General features: G+C 43.1%; 2 protein-coding genes and 1 long non-coding RNA gene across 10 annotated transcripts; all 3 read right to left on the minus strand.

Moving 5' to 3' along the window:
- Positions 1-642: 642 nt before the first annotated feature.
- Positions 643-4,238, minus strand: LOC110503577 (mRNA decay activator protein ZFP36L1-like). 7 transcript variants are annotated; one of them, XM_036961857.1, is made up of 3 exons: positions 3,378-3,695; positions 3,047-3,099; positions 643-2,947 (listed from the first exon to the last, which is right to left on the minus strand). In XM_036961857.1, the coding sequence occupies exons 1-3, from the start codon at positions 3,436-3,438 to the stop codon at positions 1,820-1,822; spliced, it is 1,242 nt and encodes a 413-aa protein (XP_036817752.1). In that variant the 5' UTR covers positions 3,439-3,695; the 3' UTR covers positions 643-1,819. The 7 variants fall into 7 exon arrangements, with proteins under 7 accessions (XP_036817752.1, XP_036817751.1, XP_021437652.1 ...); XM_036961856.1 differs by having other exon boundaries at positions 643-2,950; XM_021581977.2 differs by lacking the exons at positions 3,047-3,099; positions 3,378-3,695 and adding an exon at positions 4,034-4,238 and having other exon boundaries at positions 643-2,950.
- Positions 4,239-16,732: 12,494 nt separating this feature from the next.
- On the minus strand, positions 16,733-20,200 carry LOC110503578. 2 transcript variants are annotated; one of them, XR_002470492.2, is made up of 4 exons: positions 20,048-20,200; positions 19,701-19,790; positions 19,486-19,552; positions 16,733-19,280 (listed from the first exon to the last, which is right to left on the minus strand). It is a non-coding gene; the product is annotated as an uncharacterized LOC110503578 (long non-coding RNA). The 2 variants fall into 2 exon arrangements; XR_005039378.1 differs by having other exon boundaries at positions 20,044-20,153.
- Positions 20,201-20,856: 656 nt separating this feature from the next.
- Positions 20,857-21,845, minus strand: LOC110503446 (RRP15-like protein). Its single transcript, XM_036961775.1, has one exon. It carries the CDS (start codon positions 21,614-21,616, stop codon positions 21,119-21,121), a length of 498 nt encoding a protein of 165 aa, XP_036817670.1. The 5' UTR covers positions 21,617-21,845; the 3' UTR covers positions 20,857-21,118.
- Between the last annotated feature and the right edge of the window lie 881 nt (positions 21,846-22,726).

Below are 22,726 nucleotides of genomic sequence, written 5' to 3' on the forward strand. Positions count from 1 at the left end.
CTGTTTCACATTGAGCAACTATTAGCTTTTTGTCATCTTTAAAAATAGCAGCCCCGCAAACGCCACAGCAGTGGTTTGGCCAGGCGTCAGCTGTCATCTGAAGGCATTCAGTTTTGTTGCTATGCAAGGGAGTGAGCAGAGGGGTGTAAAGATTAGGGATGAAACAAAAGCCATCTTATCTCCATATGAAATCTGATCCGCTTGGCCACCCCCCACCCTATACACACACAGAACTCCCCACACACTCTGAATAACAAAAGGACTAACTATAGAAGAGTAGTCCAGTTACAGTAGCCAACAGATTAATCTGTGGGTCGTGTTTCTATTGAGCTATTTTACATTGAAACAAAAGTTCCATAGAAAATCAGTGTAGCAACTAGGTTAGCGCGACATGATGCTGTCGGCAAACAAACCAAAAGTTTCTCAGTGTGCTATACACAAGTTATTTGGTGCGACTCAGCAGAATTTGAAGAGGCTGATGTTCATTTGGGAATTTGGTCGATATTATGCAAAAACAACGACGGCTCCATGACAAATTCAGTCTTTGTAAATGTAGTGCTGCATTTCACAGATGCCACCATTGTGGGCAGATTCCCCCAACCACCTTGAAGGCAGAGGAAATACAATTAATGTAAGATTAAACAATGTTTAAAAAAAGTTTATTTCCAGTACAACAACAAAAATATATTAAACTTAATACAAACTCCAAAAGTTCTATAAATACATTAAAATAAATTAAACTTAATTTACTAAAGATTCTCCATTATCACTAAACAAGCTTGAAACATGTTGGTCAAAAAGGTATTTAAATACAATGGAATGCAAAAAAAGAAAAAAGCACCCACTCTCAGAACCAACTACCAAAACATCTCAGATACAAACCATCTACCATTAGATCTCCCCAAGGACTTCTAGAAAGACACTACGATTCAATCTACTGAACCAGGTGCCGTTTAGGTCCAACGCAATAGAATCGGATTCCAACGGCAACCCAGTTGAATCATATCACTTTGCCATGCACATGTATTTTTCTGCTCATCGGGGATTACGTGCAGAGTCTACCACACAAGGGACATACACTCTCGGTGCGTCTTCAGAACGTCTACATACAACTTCAAACATTTGCAGAGATTACAGAAACAAGTGAGGAAACAATTATTCATTCCCACAAGCCACCTTGCTAAGTAAAGTTAGGAAACCAATTTAAGCTTTGATCTAAAAGAGAAGAAAAAAAAAATCCAAGGTCCCCCTGCAACTAACAATGAAAATTGCAGTTTTCAACAACATAAAAAGAAAAAAAAAAAAAAACTATAAAAGTTTACAGGCACTGAAGTCATTAAAAAAAACGAAGGTGGGTTTTTGGAAAGGTCCATTTCTTAAGCCCAGTCAGAACAGTGTACAATAAAGAAACAAATATCACAATAGTCAACCAACATTCATAGGGGTAAATCTAACTTGGCAGAGATGCATTGTGTCCTTGTCTTTGGCTTTTTTTTTTCCTCTTTAACATTCTAAGATTCATTAATTGCTTCTCAAACGGTCATTTACATGACTAGTTCACTTCTTACAACTGCAGGTGGCAGGAATGGAGGATTTCCTGGGGCAATAACAATGATTACACTATTTTTTCTCTCTCCAAAATAGTCAGTGCAATGCACCTTGCCTTGTTGTCAACTTGTACCTCAAAATTGTACAGCTTAATTTCACTTGAGCTTAACTGAAGCACATTTCTGCGTCAAGCATCTGCCCGTAAAAATACATTAGGTACACAATAGTATGCAGTCATGGTTCTTAAAAAAAAAAAAAACGCAAGTCCTACCTAGAGGAAAAAGCTAGTGCCGCTGCAGAACTCGCTGCTGAAGCCCTCGTCAGGCACTGAGAGCTGGCTGAAGATAGGCAGCCGCCGACCAGACCCATCTGGACCAGAGGAGTCAGACCCACTGAGGCTGCTGGCTGAGCTGCCACACCCACCCTCGTGGTCAGACAGGGAGGTATAGGAGAGGCTCCTGGCCCTGAGAGCAGGCCCACAGGGGGGACTCTGGCTCTGCTGCAGGCTGCAGCCCTCTGATAAGGTACAGGGGTTCTGGGAGGGGGAAGGCACAGGGGACAGCCCACAGAGGGAACAGCCTGAGTCAGGAGAGGGAAGAAACTGAGACTGGAGTTCATGGGCCGGCTCAAAGACACAGCCCACCTCAGAGAAGGCGTGGGAGAGCAGGTCGGTTATGTCAGCTGAGGTGGGAGGGGAGACTGAAGGCACAAGGAGGAAGGGGTGGGGGAGGGAGTGCTCCAGGGGCTGTGGAGGGGTGGAGGGGAAGCCTCCGAAGCTGAAGCTCTGCCTAAGTAGAGGGGGTCGTCTAGTTCGGGGGGTTTGAGGACCAGGCCCAGGTCTGGCAGGACCAGGGCCCAGGTCGTCCTCATTGTTATGAACAAAGTGGCAGCGGATGCCGTAAGGACAGAAGCCAATGGTGTGGAAGGTGCGACAAGGCTCCGTCTTGTACCTGGGGTGTCTGTTGAGGTCACGCATCTCATCAAAGCCGTGGGCAAACTGGCACTTCCCCCCATACTTACAGATGCCACTCTCAGCAAAGGTGCGGCAGAGTTCAGTCTTATAGCGTGAGGAGGTGGGAGACCCAGAGACAGGGCCACCAGTAGGGGAGGCTGGGGGCTGTTTAGGCTCTGTAGAGGCCCAGCCCAGGGTGCACGTGCTGGGCTCCACCATGCTGACCGAGCGCTCAGCCCAGAATGACATCTTCAATCTTGATGGGAGTGAGGCCTCTGTGTTCTGCCCCCAGTGGCTGGAGGTCATGGTTGCACTTTCTGTGGAGTGAGTAGAGAGGGCAGAGCTAGATGCAGAGAGGGAACATGGGGTCCAGGGCTTATTGTAACCAACAGGTCTCACTGGGAATGTTGACTGCTTGGATGCATCCCGGAGGTCCAGGCTCAGAAGCTGCTGAATAGACAGTAAGAAAAAGGGGAGGAAAAAAAACAACTTATGCATCTACATTTTCAAAACAAAAAGATGACTAGTTTTCTTTAGACAACAAACCATGTTAAGCCAAGAACAGCATCTCATGTTAACTTCATCTGGAGGACCCACTTCTACATAAAAACAATGACAGGAAATAGCAAAAACCAAGGGAAACTTAGCACAGTCAATCAACTGAGACTGTTCTATTCTGTCCAAAGGCCTAACATTAGCATGTTAAACTTTGCAAGGATTATACTTTCAAATGCCCAAAGAAACAGCATAGTTCAACTCAGTCGACCATCTAGTTAGGTGCTGTAAGATTTACTTCGCAAATGGCCAATTGTTAAATGTGCAAGAAAGGCTACTGTGGGTGACTTAGGCTAATGCAACTTCTCGGTTTTGCTTTTACCTCTAGCTAGTTGCTTGGATTCAGTTAGCAGAATATCGTTACTATAGCTAGCGAATACCATTTTGAAGCGCGCACAAAAACTAATTGAAATGCACGTTGGTTAATCTACACATGGATAAAATCGGTACTCCACGTTTAGCTTGTGCACTGAAAGCTTCAATTGTATGTTGGAAACGAATGTTTAGTTGAAGAGCAATCGAGCTAGTGTTAACACGTTAACCAACAATAGTTGAGTCATTTCTAGTGAAACAAGTTCTTTACGCACGTCAATTAATGACAAGATGCAATTTCTCAGCGTCACTAGCAGTTGCACGACTATATGCATTGATTTTTAAGTTAGAAAATATGGCAGACAATTTGCGTCTAACATAGCTAGCTAACATCATGATATCACGAACCCAAAATGTACCACACCACTAGCTGAGGACTGAACTTGCAAAATGAAAACAAATGGCTCCATATTGCAGTTCCAAAATGCAGCATTGCAAATTCACTCACTACCGGTATTCATTCGAAATCGACTGGTTGGCAAGTTGAACTAATTATGGATATAGAATGCAGGATTTTGAGAATTTAAAAGGCATCCGTTGATTTGTGCAACATAGACTTGCTAGCTAAGTAGCTATTTTTAATGGTATAAAAATCATAAAAATTACCTTGCACATAACCTCTTCCAAATCAAGAAATGTATTAAGCGCGTATGGCATTTTCTTGAGATGGGGTTCCATCTTGGACACACGGGGAAGTATGTTAGCTCCAGTTGTCAAACTTTTCAAAGTTTCCTGTACGAACTGCAAACTGTTGGTCCACGTGTGGTTTTAACGCTACACTGTATACGATAGCCACACCCCCGCACCAACTCGCATCCCTCTGCATGGCCCACCGTGCAGCCGAGTAGTTGGATGCATACCAGTCAGGCAAAACAGCACATCACAACAACAAATAACATTTTGATGAACATCAATATTGGACAACATAACATTTCTCCCGTACAATCCATTTTGGATTTTGAGTGAATACGTTTGGAATTTGAGTGAAGACGCCAGATATATGTTGCAGTTTGATGAAGCCAGAAGCACATAATTATTAACGGTCAAATTGGACAAGATGATGAAGTTGGTGCGCTTTTCTCCTCATATAAATTGTAAATGAGCAGATGATAGGATGCAATAGAAATGTAGCAATTCAAACCAATGTCAGTGCATTGCAATGAGCAACAGAACCTCATGTAAAATATCATCATTCTGCACACCATCCAAGAACACATGTAATGAATCCAACACAAGTTGTGTCCATAACATGCTCATTCAAATGCATGGCCACATTGGCCAGCATGGCAATGCTTTTTAAACCGTTATTTAACTAGGCAAGTCAGTTAAGAACAAATTCTTATTTAAAATGACAGCCTACCCCGGCCAAACCCGGACGAAGCTGGGCCAATTGTGCACCGCCCTATGAAACTCCCAATCACGGCCGGATGTGATACAGCCTGGATTCAAACCAGGGACTTTAATAACGCCTCTTGCACTGAGATGCAGTGCCTTAGACCCCTGCGCCACTCAGGAGCCCCATGCTATAGTCACAAACCTTCTCAATTGTGGAGTCTGTAGCCCACATGATTAACTTATGGAAATCTCATACTACATATCAATATATAGTTTCATCCTCAAGGCTCACCAAATTAAAACATCAAACCCGTTGTGAGTGTGTGTCCATATGGAGGAGGATCTTGAAGTACCTTGATGTCATGATCACGGGGGAGTTATGGTCCTGGTCAGATAAACGAGTGTTGGCTAGACCAGGCAGAGCCCACCAGTAGCATCAGCCACTGGAGCTCAAACATACAGAGACGACAGGCCTCCTGGAGAAAGGCCTTTGATTTCAGAGGTGGAAGGTGTTGAATGTTTTCACCCCCAGGCCAGAGATACAGACATTAAAGCCAATGATGCCTGGAGGTGATGGAAGGCAGGCAGGGGGGACGTAGTCACACATGCAGCCAGCATTGGGGACGTTGGTTTAGAGGTAGCGCGGTCAGGGACGGCAGACTAAAAACCTACCAGACGCAGCGTGAGTCGAGATGGTCCTGGGGATGTTTGGCAGACACATAGTATGCGATCTTGGATGTTCAACACTAAGAAACTGTTGCAGGATTCTATCAATTGCAGTCTTATCCCATTGTCCCAATCTCTCTCAGTATGTAGTCAGTGACAACTTGTTAGTTCACATTATGGTCCCCTTTTTCTATAATGAGCATCGCACCTTGTTGAGGGAAAGGAGAACAGACTGAGGAGGAGGAATAGGGGGTAGACAGAGGGTTAAGTTAGGCCAAAGGGGCTTTTGGAGACACAAGGGCACTTGTGAACAAGCTGACTTAGGTCTTATGTCCATGCACTTAAGGTCTTTCAGTAACATAACTTGAGCACAGGACAATGCCGAAAGAAAAGCTTTGTTCTGGTTATGCCCAAAGCTCAATGGTTTGTGCCCTCTCGAAACAGCAGCACATTTTAATCAAAGGTCCTCTTTGTGAGATGAAGGAAACTATAGCAGAGTTCAAAACAGGCTCCTCTATCCACCCCCCCCCCCCCCCCCCCCCCCCCAGTATCAATTGTAAAAACTGAAAATGAATGTCACAACAATTAAGAAATCAAACCTCATTACAATAATTTAATGTAATGCTTTATTAAAGTGGTAAGACGAAGAAGAACGACTGTTTTCAAATTCGGGAGCCAAATGCAAAGAATAGGAAACGGACGAAAATTGTGATTCTGCAATATTTTAACCGTTCAGAAATGAAGTTGCTGTTCTATAATCACAGTGAAATAACCCATGACTCTGGTTTCCATTAAAAGGAGGAGGACCAAAAAACATAGGAACAGCCCTGAGGGAACAGCCCTGACCACTGTGCTAGCTGTAGAATAGATTGTGTGGACCAAGACAAATGTCATGACAAATGTGGACCATGACAAATGCAAACACCTCACAGACAAGACCTCCAAACCGTCTGGTCTAAAGACCATTCGAGTGTGGTAAACATCAATCTGTGAGTTTAAGCGGAGCATTAAGGGCTTCTATGTTTGATGCAATGTTGTCCAAAAGCAGGGGGAGTGGGTGAGTTTTGTGTGGCTAGGAAGAGAAGGCAGGGAGAAGAGGTGGATGTGCATCCTTGTCTCTTTTAGGTCAGCTTGGTTAATAGGGCTTTAGTGCATAATGAGTAAGATGTTTTTGGGCTAACAATGCCTTCCTCCCCCATTGAAGATGTGAAGGGGAGTGGTTTGACTGGAAGGGACTGGGGGAGGGGTATTGGGGGTAAGGTGTGATTGTTTTAGGGGGAAGAGTGTCAGGAGGCACTGAAGAGCCCAGTCCCAAAACTCTTCTGATGGTGGTGTGTGTGTGTGTGTGTGTGTGAGTGTGTGTGAGAGAGAGAGCATACCTGTGGGATGTGATTAGGGTTTGGCCGTCATTGTAAATAAGAACGTGTTCTTCACTGACTTGCCTAGTTAGATAAAGGTTAAATAAAACATATTTCAAGTGTAATACCCACCAATACACATGATTCATCTACTCTAAAAAAGAATTTCCACAGTTGTGATGCAAAATGGCCAGGTTTTTCCTCTTTATAAACTGGGAAGTTTGGGTCATGGATGTTGATTGGCTGACAGCCGTGGTATATCAGACATTTTAAACTGGGTGGTTCAAACCCTGAATGCTGATTGGCTGAAAGCCATGTTATACCACAGCAATATACCACGGCTAAAGGCTATATCTAGGCACTCCACATTGCATCATGCTTAAGAACAGCCCTTAGCTGTGGTGTATTGACCATATACCACAACCCCTCGGTCCTTATTGCTTAAATATATCACAGGTATGACGCAAAGCTACTTGTTTACTGTTGTCATTATGTTGTTAACCAGTTTATAATAGTAAAATGTCACCTCTGGGATTTCTGGTATATAGCCAATATACCATGGCTAAGGGCTGTTCTTAGGCACAACGCACCACGGAGTGCCTGGATACAGCCATTAGTCGGGGTATATTGACTGAGGGACTGTCATGTCCAACTTAATTGGTACAGAATATTCAAGATTTCCAGGAACATACTTATGCAATAAGGCCTGAGGGGGTATAGTATATAGCCAATACACCACTCTGCGGTGCGTCGTGCATAAGAACAGCCCTTAGCCGTGGTATATTGGCCATATACCATACCCCCTCGGGCCTTATTACTTAAGTATGTTTCTGGAAATCTTGAATATTCTGTACCAAGTATGTTGGACATGACAGTCCCTCAACCAGTTCTATACTCTGGCAGCTCTGTCTAGTGCGTCCCTAGGCATTTTGATGTGTCTCCTTCATATTGGTCTGTGAGGCCTATTTCAAGTCATAGTCCTACTTCATTGCTAATGAGACAAACAACAACAGTCTGGGCCTGGAATCAGAGGCGTACCACCTGTAGCCTACTCTTTCAGGCTAGCTCCCATGATCTTCGGCTCTGGGCCATTTGCACACAGCCCTGTGACAGCGGGTCGCCCCGTTTGTTTGTCCTCTTCAATGCAAATCTGTTGGGATTTCATTTGCAGGTGATGAACCCCACTGCGTGTTATAACGTGTCACACACACTGATGTCCACTGTTTGACACCATAGATCTGTGCCTGAACACCGGAGAGCCAGCTTGTGCTCAGGTAGCCAAAGCGATAGTTAAAATACTGTAGCATAATGCTGTGAGTGAACAGTGGTTTCTATGTCGGATTTGGTAAAAATACTGTAAATGGCTATGCCAAAGATTTGATGATAACCAACTGTAGTATTTTATAGATTGTAATGTTAGCGGTGTGTCTAAAGACCTATATTCTTCTGTAAGAGAGTAGTGCACAGCGTTAACCGTGGATAGTGTTAACTGCCAGAGAGATCCTGAGGGGATGCCAATAGCAGGTGATACACCTCTACTTAAGACAAGCCAAAACAACCTCTCATCCCGAGGGGAGGTATTCACTCTGTCAGGACAGAATGACAGGTAAAAACCCTCCCCACCACAACCTCTCTTGCCAAGGTGTTGGTGTGTGTTTGTGTCTATGTTTGTGAGCATGAGAGTGTATAACACTGAACAGGCTGAGGGGATATGGGTCGGTGGGGGGGGGGGGGGGGGGGGGGGGGGTACTTTAATCAGCCACAGCCCTGGAGCAGAGAGGAGTCTGGTTACCCCGACACAAACAAACGGCTCGACCGACAGATCGGGTCTCCAGAAAACCACAACCATATACAAGATAATGAACGTTTGGCAATACTCCAAAGTTTGCCCAGGGGTTATGGATGAGTTATCAAGAATCACTCTGGTTTGTTGTTAGAGGATGTGCCATCCAGTGCAGGCAATGAGATAAAGCACAAGGGAGGATGGAGGAAGATTGATTTCTGATGGTCCTTCTCACTGGATTTGTTTAGCCAGATATAATTGCAAAACCACATGAGGCATTTGGGCCTTAAACTACTCAGCATGCTCTCTTCACAAAAGTGAAGTTTTTGAAAGAGCATTAGGGAATGGCAGGTCATGGTGAGGGGTCCAAATGGCATGTACTTGGCAACTCGATCCAAGGGGTCAGCTCGGTTGTTAAAGGCCTAGTATAGCAAAAGGACCAGAAAGGGCATGAAACACTTTCCCACAACGCATTGGAACAAACACACAATCTGCAGTAATGGCAGGAAAATGTATAAATATCTAATAGAGTATGATTTCAGAGCATTTAGAGCAACGTTTTAATCAAGTGATGCTTTTTAGATCACTGAAAATCATTTAGTGACAATACTGACCTGACCTCTTCATTTTTGTGGACATTTTCATTTACTCTGAGGAGTCAGTATATCATTTGAGCCTTGGCTTTAATATGTTGACATACACCAGCTGCAACAACCTAGCCACAAACCCCTTACTCATGGGAGAATGGAGGTGAGAGTGGAAAAATCTTTTATTTTAATCTTTGGATATGAGAGGGGAGACGGTGCTTTTCTTCATTTCTCAGAGGGCCTGTTTTCTATTTTCCAGCGCTGAACCCACAGGAAGGCCCTTGTGTTCCACACGCCGTCCGCTCTGTCCCGCTCCCTGCCGGGGGCCCTATCTTACCTCACATCAGGCAGATACGCTTTCAAAGGCTGCCCCTGCTGGCCCCCTTTATGGCCACTCTTTAATGGCCATTCAAAAGCATGGAAATGTGATGGGAGAGGGGAGGAAGGGGTGGAGGGAGGGAGGGAGAGAAAGAAAGTTTTTTTTAAAACACGTCCTGCTGTACAAAACCCCATTGAATGAGGCTCGAGGGTGCTGCACAGCTATGCCGGTGAGGGATTTTCTGAAGGCCCCGGGAGTTATTTGGATGCTGCTGAACATCTGCTCGCAGTGAACAAGCCCCCTCCCCCTCCCCTCCCCTCCCCCTCTCTTTCAGTATCCCGCTCCTTCGCTTTCACCACGGCCGTCCAATCATAACAAACTTTAGGACTTGCTCTAATTAGGGCTGACCTGCCCGCTGAGGAGCGACTGGCTGTGCATGCCTGAGCACAGTGATTGTGATTATCCGTCACGTGAACAAAGAGTCCACCTCCACCACCACTGCTCTGTAGAGGGGCTCCTCTTCTAACGGAAATAATCCAGCTACAGTACCGTGCTGAGGCTCATGCTCAATGAGGGAAATAGATGGTATAGAATTGTAAAGAAATGGTAAAGAACAAAAGTTGTTAATGACTCTAAATGTACAGGGAACTGTCAAAATAAAGGAAACCCTTCGAGTACTTGAGGGATGCAAAGTACATTGAAAGCAGGTGCTTCCACACAGGTGTGGTTCCCGAGTCAATTAGGGAAAGGGGGTACCTGGTACCTAGTCAGTTGCACAACTGATATGCATTCAACCGAAATGTGTCTTCCGCATTTAACCCAACCCCTCTGAATCAGAGAGGTGCGATTAACATCCCATCATGCTTAGGGTCATGCATAAAAATGCCCAGTTGCCCATTATTTTGGCTTCCATGGCTAGAAGAAAAAATGTCAGAGACTTTGAAAGAGGGGTCTCAAAGAAGCATAGTGGGGTTAAAGGGTGTGTGTGTGTGTGTCAGTTTAGTCACCAGATCTCAACCCAATTGGACACCTATGGGAGATTCTGGAGCGGCGCCTGAGACACCGTTTTCCACCACCATCAACAAAATAACATGTGATGTTATTTCCTTGTTTGAGAATGGCGTCACATCCCTCCAGTAGAGTTCCAGACACTTGTAGAATCTATGCCAAGGCGCATTGAAGCTGTTCTGGCGACCCATGGTGGCCTAAAGCCCTATTAAGACATTTTATGTTTGTTTGTCCTTTGTTTTGGCAGTTACCTGTATTCACCTCTGAAGGAAACGGGGTTGTATCAAATGAAATGCCGTTTTTTTTTTTTTTTTTTTTTGTAAAAGTAGCTAGTTGGGCGTCTTGGATTTTTCCTCTCTTTTTTTGTAGGAATATAATCAATACGGATTAGATGGTTTACAAAGATTTGTTTACCATAAAATGTTCATCAATTTCCGTTGTGATAAGGTATTAGTATGAGTCTTGAAATGGAATACTATTACTGTCAGTCAACCGGAAAGAATGCCGGATGTACCGATGGAATGTATGAGATATAGATATGCAAGTTAATCCTAAACGGCAGGGACACCATTTTTGTGCGGTCCCCATCACCCATCGCTCCCAATTGTAAAGCTTTTCTAAAACTACCTCTTAGTGCTTGGTATTGTTTTGGAATATAATGTCCTTCCACGGGGGAGCAAAATGGCTTGGCTGGTTCAGAGTGGAAATGGATGGGGGAGAAAACCAGGTTAGAGTGATATGACATTTCAGAGTTCCCTGTTATCGGTACAATCACATGGGGGCTGGGGCAGGAATCAGATGTCACACTGCCATGAGAGAACACAAACTGTTCTTTCATAAAGACGTTTGACCATTTATTATAGTCATTAGTGAGAGAGACAGAGTGAGTTATATTTCTTTATCTGCATCTCAGACCGAGGGAATTTCCTTGTTAGTACTTTTCCGCAGAGCACCACAGTTTTGTATTCCGTCAGCATTACTTTCCCGCAATAACAATTTCTAAAAAAAGCCTATATACAAAATGTATGGCTGAGGGGATGCTTAGAAAAAGAGACAGATCCCCTCCCCCACAATCCTGTGTTGCTCTACCCCCAGCACTACGTAGGTCACCATTTGAACAACTCCAAAATCTAAAACAGTCCCACACCTCACCCTCTCTTTAGGCTCTGTTGTTTGTTCCTCCTTAAGGCCACTTGACAAATAATATGGTTACTGGGCTGATTTGTGAATCCTGAGGGTATGGAAAGAGAGGCGGATGGGAAGGAGGGAGGTGGGGGAGGTGTGCGCTCCACCCAAACCTCCAGCTACCCCCCAGGCAGAGGTAAGGCAGATGGGCTCTGGGTCAGAACATGTTGAGATGATTAGGCATCAACAGGCCGCTAGCTGGCTAACCATTTCCCAACTTCCAGGTTTCTGCCAGGCCTTCATGAAAATCATGGTATTATGGTCTCTCAGCCGTGTCTGTTTGAGTCGATGTCTGTTTAGGTTGCTTTATTGGCCAACTGTTGTTGAGATTGTTGTTTGGTTCCGTATCCCCTCACTGTTAAAGCCAAGTAAGGCCGACCCTATGGGAAAAATATTTTTATAGGAGCCGCACAAATTGGACAAATTTCATGTTGTTTCATGTTGGTGAGTATGTCATGATATGCTTAATTTCCCAAAGCATAATGTGAAGTGCTGCTACTGAAGGGTTGTAATACTGCTTTCACAAAGGAAAAACTTTCCATTAACACTCAAAAACAGATTGTTCGATTGTATTCTATCCCTTAATTACTCCTAATGACAAATACAGATCGTAATTCGGTCACATATTTTCTATGTTTACCTTCATAACCCAGGGTTAATCAGTGTGGCCAGAAGGAGGGGAAAAAACTTACTCGGGTCATGGTAATGAGTTCACCAGTGGATCTTTCTCCTTGCTCACCCTACACTAGAAAAACAGTCAGCCTCCTCTATCCATCTGGGTCCCATTAGAGTTAGCAAAATACACACAGGCTTAATTTAGCCCAACGCAGAGGCCCTGACACCCATCAGGCACGCTCAGCAGGTACCGCACAGGTGGCCTCTTCTCCACCCTTGGACTTCCCCCACCCTGCCATTCCGTTCCTTGTAACAGCTATTCTGTTGATTCAATTAAACACAAAAAAGTGCTGTGGTGCTCCCGCACAAAAGGGGCAAAGGTACAAGGCCAGAGAGAGATGGAAGGCAATAAGGCATCCATTAGAGCCAAAGACAGGCAAACAAATGCTCTGTGACCGGGGAGAGGCCAAATGGGTGGAGGTGGGAGGGTTGGGGTAGAGGAGGAGGTAAAGGGGTTGGACAAAGGGGTCATTATTTTTGGGGGCTAGCCCATTGGATCCCAGCAGCGATGACATAGGGTGAGACAGCTGTGAAGGACTCGATGGGGGTCGACTGGCCACAAATGCCCGGATTACCACTGACACGACATTTCATTAGGTAAACATTGAAGGATAAGCAAGAGTAACTCTTCTATGGGTTTAGGGGATGTGGCTTTCTACTGAGGACTGTGTCAGTTCTGAGATGAGAAGAGACAGGGAAGGTGTCTGTTGTGCTGCTCTGCAAACAAAACACAAATGACAATGTTGAAGCAAATGAAATGCATACAGCCGTGCGATAACTTTGTATTAGGCAGAGAGAAAAAATGACATATTTGGTGGTTATACACAAATATTTATTCTTGTGATTTAAATCAAACTGTTGATTTTAAAGGTTGAGCAAGCCCACACACCTGCATTTCTGTCATGATGAGCTGGTTTGGAAGGTGAGAGGGCAGAACCACCCAATCTCTCCTTTTTAATCTGTCCGCCTAAAGGTTTGATCCCGAGGGCAGCATGTGCCCCCATAGCCCTCATGACCCAGTGAGTACTCTGGTGAGGGCCTGTCGCAGTGAACCATGGTGTCTATGGCCTGTGGAAAATCAATATACTGTAGGTCAGAACTGGCAAGTTAGGCAACAAATAGAATGAGAATTTAACAAGACACTATAGAATGTTTTCAAGCTGCAGACACACTGAGGCCAGATATAGTATACTATACATCCTGTACATTCTATTACACTAACAGTACTTCAAATCAAATTGTATTTTTCACATGTGCCGAATACAGCAAGTGTAGACTTTCCCATGAAATGCTTACTTACGAGCCCTTTCCCAGCGATGCAGTTAAAAAAACAACAAAATTAACAAATAGATAAGAAAATAGTGACCCAATAAAATAACGAGCCTATTTATAGACAATATTTTTTTTTTTTTACCTTTATTTAACTAGGTAAGTCAGTTAAGAACAAATTCTTATTTTCAATGACGGCCTAGGAACAGTGGGTTGTTCAGGGGCAGAACGCCAGATTTTTACCTTGTCAGCTATGGATCTGATCTTGCAACCTTTCGGTTACTAGTCCAACGATCTAACCACTAGGCTACCTGCCGCCCCATATGCAAGGAGTACCGGTACCGAGTCAGATAGTTGGGGCGATTGATTGAGGTAATATGTACATGTAGGTTTGGTGAGGTGATTGATTAAAATGCTATGTACACGTACATACAACACAATCTCACATTCAATTCGTGTTGACAAGTAGGTAGAGGATGAAAAGCAGAAAGTCCAGGTAGCTGTTAATTTACTCTCAACCACTAAGAGCTTTAACGAATGTTATATCTAGTCATGTAGGTATAGTAAATAGATTTGGTCCCAAGGATTAGACAATTCATTAGGTTGTGGTGGGGAATGGTGAGGTAGACCGTTTGTTTTGTTGTCAGCCTTTGTGTTTAACGAACAGTTAACAACATAGCCTCCTCGAAGCCAGTAATGGCAAACCTCAAAAGTCACCATTGCAAATGCTTTGAGACACCCCTCCCCAACAGCACAGCATACATGCAGGCTAAACTAATTGTGAAGGTTCCAAATGGGCATTCTAATGAAATACCAGTTGGACATAGCTTTCTTAGCCATTGGCATTTGGGGCATTGTCTTCCTGAAGGACGAAAACAAGTGTGACAAAGGAAAGTGTCTGATTTGTCCAAACAATCCAATAAGTTAGCCCTGAGCTCTGTGAAACCCAAAACCCACAAGGTCTGCCTGCATTACCTTGGCACCGGAGTCAGGTCAGGGAGGGTGTGTGTGTGTGTGTGTGTGTGTGACTGCAGTCCGGGAGTTGAGAAAGTGGCGCTTATAAGGTTTATTTGAAAGAAAGGTGCTCTTTAATCCGGGGGATTCGAACGCGACCCCACCCCAGTTCAACGTAAACAAACCCGTGTGGCTCATGACGACGAAGACTACAGCTTTATAGTGCGAGAGCTAAGATTCAGGAAAACAATGTGATTCTAAACAACTTTTTTCTGTCAATTCCTAGCAGTGGCACGATTAGCTTTTCAGCTTGTGTAAAGGCAAAACAATCCCATTAGCTTGAGTCGGTTTAGTAGCCTACATGTGACTGGTTGGCCCAAAATGCATCAGGTGATCAAGATTTGTTGTGGGGGGGGGGGGGGGGGGGATCCGTGTTGGGATTGGTTAATACTGTTTTAACTGAATTTAGAAATGTAATTCCCAAATAATCTAGAGACCAATCTACCCATTTGAATAGCCTGAAGTGATGTCTGACAACACAGGCTTTGGCTGGGCAGGTTTTTGTAACGGCAACAGAACCCTTTGATTAGTGAACTGCCACACTAACCCCAGCCCGCACAACCTTTTCCGAAGCTTTTCTCAGGTAACCCCCCCCCCCCCTCTGCCTGTCTATTAATCAAGAGAGGGGCTTTATCTGGGGGAAGTGATTAGCCACAAGCTCGTACAAAAAAAAATGTAATCCTTTCACTAACGGCAAAAGAGAAAAAAGTTCCCCAGACGTCCTGGTATTGTAGCTAGATTTCCTCTCTCACCCACAAAGAAATGGTCATATCTTCCCTTTTGAGGAAAGAGTGGTAAATTAAAAGTTATTGTTACTTTCCTGGAGATATGGACCCCATACTCACCCACCACCCATTCTCTCATTCCAACCTTCTGGAAGATTTAATGGAGAAACAATGGGTGGAAAGTAATTTGGAGAGCGCAAATGTCAAACAGTTTGAGGTAAACCTGGAGCAATGATGGGGGTTATATAGCCCTCTACGCTGCAAACAGGATAACACAGTTAAGCTGTTTGAAGAACAGAAATCTTTCTGCATACCGTAAACTACTCTTGCAAAATTAGCCTCTCTGATGTAGCTTTCAACATTTTGATATGAGTATTTGTTAAATATTTACAGTTGATTAATTGAATCAAGATGCAACTCATCTTGTTTTACTGTCAGTATAGTGACTGGAAGAGAAAATCTAAGAAATATCATTAGACACAAATACACTGAATTCAGAGAGATGTGTAATAACATAGCTATGAGCATCAACAAAAAAAGTATTCTCTGCATCTCTCTTTTGCCATGAGCAAAGAGTGGAATCTTGAGAGAACTTGTGACAGCAGCACAAATCAGTAAAGCCTGCAACTATGGGGCAGTGGGCGTAGGAAGGGGGGCTGCTTTTGTGTCAGAAGTACGTTGTTCACTCATTCACTCCCCAGCTGCACACGGTTTTCAGGGCTCCGGTTCCCATACTTAGATTAAATCATCCAAATTCGAATGATAAATGAGTGTGTGTGTGTGTGTGAAGAGGTTACTGATGAAGGAGGGGGAGGAGAAAGGAAGGAGAAAAGGAGAATGATGAGGAGAGTGTTTTCCACAGGCTGGGTCTTGGGGGGGGTGCAGGAGGGGTGGTGGGACAACCAAAGAGTCCCCTTTTCCCCTCTTGTATAACTTTATTGATTACATTGCGATGCAGGGAAGGCCTGGGAACGCCACACAGCTCCATTTTACTGGAGTTTGGAGAAGAGGATCCTTATGCTGTCAGCCAGATCATCTCTGTCCCTCTGACTTGTGTAAATGTTACACGCGCAATGTTTTTTTAAATTTTTTTAATTTTTTAGCAATTCATATAATCTTCCCTTTCTTTTTTTATGTTTTCCTTTCACTTCTCTCATGACTCCCTTTCATGGTCAGAAAAGAAGAGTTCGGTATCAGTGTTGCAAACATTACAGAAGTTAATTCTGAAAATATTACAAAGCCATACAGACAATGGAGGGTCACTGTGTATTACACTCGGCTCACTGCCAGCCTCCTATCTTTCTGCATGTTGAATCAGTCTAACTTCTACATCACAAGACAGTGTGCCACTTCTTTCACAGTGGGCATGACGAATATATTGAAGAGTTCAAAAAATGATCTTTATTTGGAGGGGAAAAAAACATACAATTAAAGACCATAACAGCTATTAAAGTACAGGTACGCATAGTACAACAACCATGGTAGTAAAAATTGCATAGGTCTTTGAACCGGTTTCCTGAAAGAAAAAAAAAAAAAAAAAAAAAAAACAGAAATACATTCACTACAACCAACTCTATATGGTAGAAATATAAAACAGAAACAGTACACAACACAGGAAGAAAAGAAAAGAAAAAAAAAACATTTGAGGGAAGAAAGCGCTCCAGCACAGGTGGTTATGCTTGGGGAAACCCCCCCCCCCAAAAAAAAATAAAACAGAACTGCATCAGACGGAAAATAAAGGAATGGAAGGACAAGAAATGAAGAGGTGGAACTGTGGAGGATGTTGACTTGAACATACATTCAGACCAGACGGGGCGTTTGAAGTTGGTCATAGTTAATTCTCTGCTTTAGAATGGAGGAGTAGACACTGCCTCGCTCCAGCCTCTCTTTTTTTTTATGGCTTTAGAAAGGAGAAGTGAGACAGCTGGAGATCTGGCTCAGAGCATTTATTTACTTCTCCCTGTGGCAAAGTAAAAGTTCTCCACAAAGAGAGCCGGTGAATGGCTCACGCCGGGTAGTCTTGCCCTACGTTCTCCTTTGTGTATCTTAGTTTAAAGCCAAAGCATTCTGTATTTGTTTCTTTCCATCAAAGGGGGAAAAAAAAGGCGTTTAAGCGAAGGCGCCGGTGTGGCGCGGTGGAACTATGTGCTTGGATACGGCGATTTAAGACGCGTTAAGGTGAAGGAATGATCGACCTTTGGCTATGTTGAGGGGAGCAATACAAGTTTTGGTTTTGGAGGTACTGACAAATCCCTTTATCCTAAGAATGCCTTTCCTTAAAAAGGCCAAGGCAAGACATTTCCAAGTAACGTGAACCAAAGCCAAAATCTTACAGAGAATTACATAACAGATGTGTCAGTCTAATAAAGCTGGTTTTAAGAGAGCACTAATAAACCTGACTTGACTGATATGTCAAAATCAGGAAGAGGACAGGGTCTTTGAAAAGGGTATAAAACCTATCATCAGAGGTAGGGAGAGGTTTCCATGTTGAATATTTAAAGGCTTTGTACTGTAAAATATTCTGCTTGATGTCAAAACGAATGAAGCCAAGATCACAAGGGAATGGATATCTGGGACACACTCCAGTCACATAGCCTACATACATCCTCCTTCCTCTTAAAAGTCCCCGGACAAGTAAAAAACTAGAAGAGGATTTATCTAACCTAGGCTAATTCTGTTGCTCTGTACTTAACAATATGCCATTTTGACCATCACAAAGTTTTGTGCCAAATAGATCAATCATGTCCTGTTGGGGCTCCCGAGTGGCGCAGTGTTCTAAGGCACTGCACTGCTAGAGGCGCCACTACAGACTCTGGTTCGATTCCAGGCTGTATCACAACGGGCCTTGATTGGGCGTCCCATATAGCAGCATACAATTGGCCCAGCATCGTCTGGGTTAGGGTTTGCCCGGGGTAGGCTGTCATAGTAAATCATTTTTCTATACTGACTTGCCTAAAAAAAATGTAAGCACAATTTCATACAAAACAGAGGTTTTGGCTGTAGGTGGCTCTCCCTTTGAAATGTTGAAAGCTGAACACAGAGCCTTTCTAGAGCCTGAGGCACTGATCGTAAACAGAACAGAATTATGCATTTCAATCCATAAAACATTCTCATGGAACAGTAAGAGATGAGGTAACTTCCTGTTTTCAGGAAGTACCAAACTAGATCAAATAGTGTTTTAAAGCGGCAATCAGTAGTTGTAATAATAACAAAGTGTACTCTCAGCTCGTTTTGGTAAAAAGCTGCGGGATGGGCTGGAGAAATGGAACCACTCTGAAAATCATAGATAAAGCTATGGATGCAAGGACTGACCATACCAAATTATAGTTTTTAACCAAGTTAAGGCTATATAGTGTTTGTTTACGTTTACTTTATTTACAAACATTGGGGTAAAATAATCTTATATTTTGTGTTCTGTAAGGGGTACAACAGTTGAACTAAGCACTGAGGCATTTATAAATCATATTCTTAAATAATCAATAGGTACATATCATTCACAAGTACAAAAATGTAGCAACTGCAGAGTGCCCCTTTAAAGTATAATTTTGTACAAACATCATCTTCAATCCAGGTCTTAAATGTATTGCTTTTGATGCAGGGTAGGGCAGACAGATCATATCCCAAGATAATAACAGAGTCAACTTGAGAGCTGGATATCACTGCTATAATGTTCAACTGGGCTCTCTTTTCAAAGGAAAATGCACTGACACAATTCACCTGCTTGCTGTCAGAAGAGTATTTTGCAGAGACTACCCTCTAGTGGCAAAAAAATATATGTTATTTTGCCCACAACTATGTGTTGTTGCTTTAGCATATACAGTCAACAAAGAGCCAATGAAACGACATGGGATAAATATGAAAATCACTTTTTTGGTTACTACCTGATTCCATGTGTGTTCTTTCATAGTTTTGATGTCTTCACTATTATTCTGCATGGTAGAAAACAGCAAAAATAAAGAAAAACCCTGGAATGAGTAGGTGTGTTCCAACTTTTGACTGGTGCTGTATATTGAGCATGCCATTTAGGTAACAACATTTCAGTCAGGTAAACTCATACTAAAGTACTTAAAGGTGGAACTTAGGTCAAACTGAAGTATAACTGGGCATATGCAATAGTGAAAACTGTTGTCCTACCTTTCTCTAAGCCCGTGTCCTACTCTGAAGCCCATGCCTTCCAGAGTGAACACACAAGAGGCCCTATCTTGTGGAAAGAAAACATAAATAGTTCGATGTGACAATAATGGATACAACAAACACACCGTTTGATGATGACCAATCTTTCAAACAATTGTTCATGTGTATGTCGGGTGGATGTCTTGTGTGACGTTACGAGCTTAACCTAACGTTACCTTGTCCATTTCCCCTCTTGAGGCTTGGTCTCTGTAAATATGGGACACCATCTCTAGGTGTAGGAACGCAGAGTACGTCGTCGGCCATGTCTGAAATTAAAATGTTACTCTTAATACAAAAACCTAGGCAAGGTTCTCTAGCTGAACTGACAAACGAACACAACATGCTAGCTAAATGATCCTGGTACATTGGGGGACAACATCCAGCTACTGTAGCTAACGTTAGCTAAATTAGTGCTTGATACTGCGGGCAATGCTTTCTTCTAAGTTACAAACTCATTTGCTATCTATGTGCAATCAACATGATCATATATTGGTAACGCATGTAAATCCAACAGAATACCTACTGTACAGCTCTGGTTTGAGGTATTTTCCCCTAACTTGCCCACGATGTAAACAAAGCGTTACTTCCTGATTACGGAACCTGCGAAGGAGGCACAACTTTGCTTAGGCGTGTCGAAAGACACAAATAGTTGGTTTGGATGACTGATAACAAGTGAAAAGGCTAAACATTTTTATTTAGTGTTAACTTCAGAAGAAAAAATGATCAGAAACTCTTAATTTATTAATATAGTCACTAGGACAACAATGCAAACAGTTATTTTCTTCATCCAGCTCACACCCTTCCAAATTCATGTGAAATTCTCAAATTCATATTTTAAGTGTCACATAATCTCAATGCATTTCCTTTTAAATTGACAGGTTTAATTCTCTAACGCAAATGTTTCACTCTCTAATTCACATTTTCACAAAACGTAAAAATAAACCATTTATGTTTTGTTGAATATCTTCTCGTTTTAGGCTACCTTTTGTTACCGCTTCAATGCTATGATAAAACATATATTCAGGCCTCTGGTATTGCTTAGCATTATTAGAGTAGACTACAAAACAGTTTGGAGATCTTGGAATATCTGAGTCTGAAAAAGGGCGCACAAATAATTGTCCTGCAAAAAAAAATTGCATTTGAAGTAAATGTGCATCATATTTTCCTTTTGAAGTAGGCCCACGTTGGACATGGCAACATGCATTTCTAATTCCAAAATGGCTAAAGTTGCTAATGAGATTTGCAATTAATATATATAAAAAAAACAGTCCTTCTATTACATTCCATGTACAATTCTTCACTTTTAAAAATGCAATAGTTTATTTTTTAATTTTTTATGAACTGGCTTTTTATTGAGGGACATGCAACAAAAAAAAGGTATATATACAACAGAGTTCGGACAGAAAAATGTTCAGTGGTACATTTACAAGCCAGAGAGTACCAGCATTAAACAAACTAGGGATCCTGCCGCAAATAATTGTGTGCCAGAACAGGACCTTGACCACAGTCTTTCTTCAGCTCCTGGTTCCATATAGAAAATTCAAAAGAGGGGTCTTTGGGCCTGGTAGGGCTGCCTACAGATGGGCCTGTCTGCTCAGTCCGACTCGCTGTTGTAGTCCTCTGCACCCCCTGGTGCCTCCTCCTCTTCCCCCTCCTCGTTGCTCTCCTTGTCCCAGTCCTTCATGGAGGCTCCTGTCATGAAGTCGTCTCTCAGCACGCTCCAAGCTGGCTTCTCTTCTGCCTCCCTGCCAGTCGTCTGTCTCTCTGTCTTGGTGACGACCTCGCTGCCCCCCTCTGTGCCCCGCAGCACGTTGATGAAGTCTTTCTTGGAGACAGAGTAGAGGACCTTGGCCTTCTTCCTCTCCGAGCCGCCCGCCTCCTTCACCTTCTCATCCACCATTTTCTGGTGATTCCTCACAGCGTTGAACAGTTGTACTACTCCCCTGGTAGCAACTCTCTGCAGGTTCCTCTCATTCTCTCTGTCTTTTACAAAGTCTGGTTTCGCTCGACACATCATCTCCCATGCTCGCTTTTTATCAGTCTGTTTCTTCTTCTCCTTTATTCTTCTTCTTTGCAATAGTATCAATGACATGTTCACAGACGTTTAGTCCATAAATAAGACTATTATCATGAGTATGCCTCTTTGTGTTGTACTCATTTGGACTAGGTTTAATGTCAAGGTGCATCAAATACGTTACACTATATAACTCAATATCAATGGACTTAATACAAATTGTGATTAAAGCTGGAAGTCATGTATTAAAATGACTTTTGGAGAGAGGTGGAACATTGTCTTAAATTCCCAGTGAGGTCAGACATGTGATTTACCTGTGTCTTATATTCATTGTATTCAGACCCCTTGACTTTTTCCACATATTATAACGTTACAGCCTTATTCTAAAATTGATAAAATCTTTTTTTTCGTCATTAATCTACACACAACACCAGATATTGACCAAGTAAACACAGGTTTAGATATTTTGGCAAATTTACTACAAACAAAAAACTGAAATATCACATTCACATAAGTATTCAGACCCTTTACTCACTTTTGGCAGTGATTTACAGCCTTGCGTCTTCTTGGGTATGACGCTACAAGCATGGCACACCTGTATTTGGAGAGTTTCTCCCAATCTTCTCTGCAGATCCTCTCAAGGTCTGTCAGGTTAGATGTGGAGCGTTGCTGCACAGCTATTTTTCAGATCTCTCCAGAGATGTTTGATCGCGTTCAAAGACATTCAGAGACTTGTCCTGAAGCCACTCCTGCATTGTGCTTAGGGTGTTGTCCTGTTGGATGGTGAACCTTCACCCCAGCCTAAGGTCCTCAGCGCTCTGAAGCAGGTTTTCATTAAGGATCTCTCTGTACTTTGCTTCGTTCATCTTTCCCTCGATCCTTACTAGTCTCCCAGTCCCTGCCTCTGAAACACATCCACACAGCATGATTCTGCCACCACCATGCTTCACCATCAGAATGGTGCCAGGTTTCCTCCAGACATGACGCTTGGCATTCAGGCCAAAGAGTTAAATCTTGGTTTCAACAGACCAGAGAAGCTTGTTTCTCATGGTCTGAGAAGCTTCAGGTGCCTTGGAGCAAACTCCAAGAGGGCTGTCATGTGCATTTTACTGATGAGTGGATTCTATCTGTCCACTCTACCATAAAGGCCTGATTGGTGGAGTGCTAGAGATGTTTGTCCTTCTGGAA

The sequence above is a fragment of the Oncorhynchus mykiss genome, chromosome 24, assembly GCF_013265735.2.
Source record: "Oncorhynchus mykiss isolate Arlee chromosome 24, USDA_OmykA_1.1, whole genome shotgun sequence".
Classification (NCBI taxonomy): Eukaryota; Metazoa; Chordata; class Actinopteri; order Salmoniformes; family Salmonidae; genus Oncorhynchus; species Oncorhynchus mykiss.

Excerpts from the sequence above, each read along its gene's own strand:
- LOC110503577 (XM_036961856.1), bottom strand. The coding sequence starts at position 3,438 with ATGGTATTCGCTAGCTATAGTAACGATATTCTGCTAACTGAATCCAAG. Across the intron at positions 3,100-3,377 it reads ATCCAAGCAACTAGCTAGAG|AAGTGGGTCCTCCAGATGAA; the intron begins GTAAAAGCAAAA and ends GTTTTTATGTAG. Across the intron at positions 2,951-3,046 it reads GCTGTTCTTGGCTTAACATG|CAGCTTCTGAGCCTGGACCT; the intron begins GTTTGTTGTCTA and ends CTGTCTATTCAG.
- LOC110503446 (XM_036961775.1), bottom strand. The coding sequence starts at position 21,616 with ATGTCATTGATACTATTGCAAAGAAGAAGAATAAAGGAGAAGAAGAAA.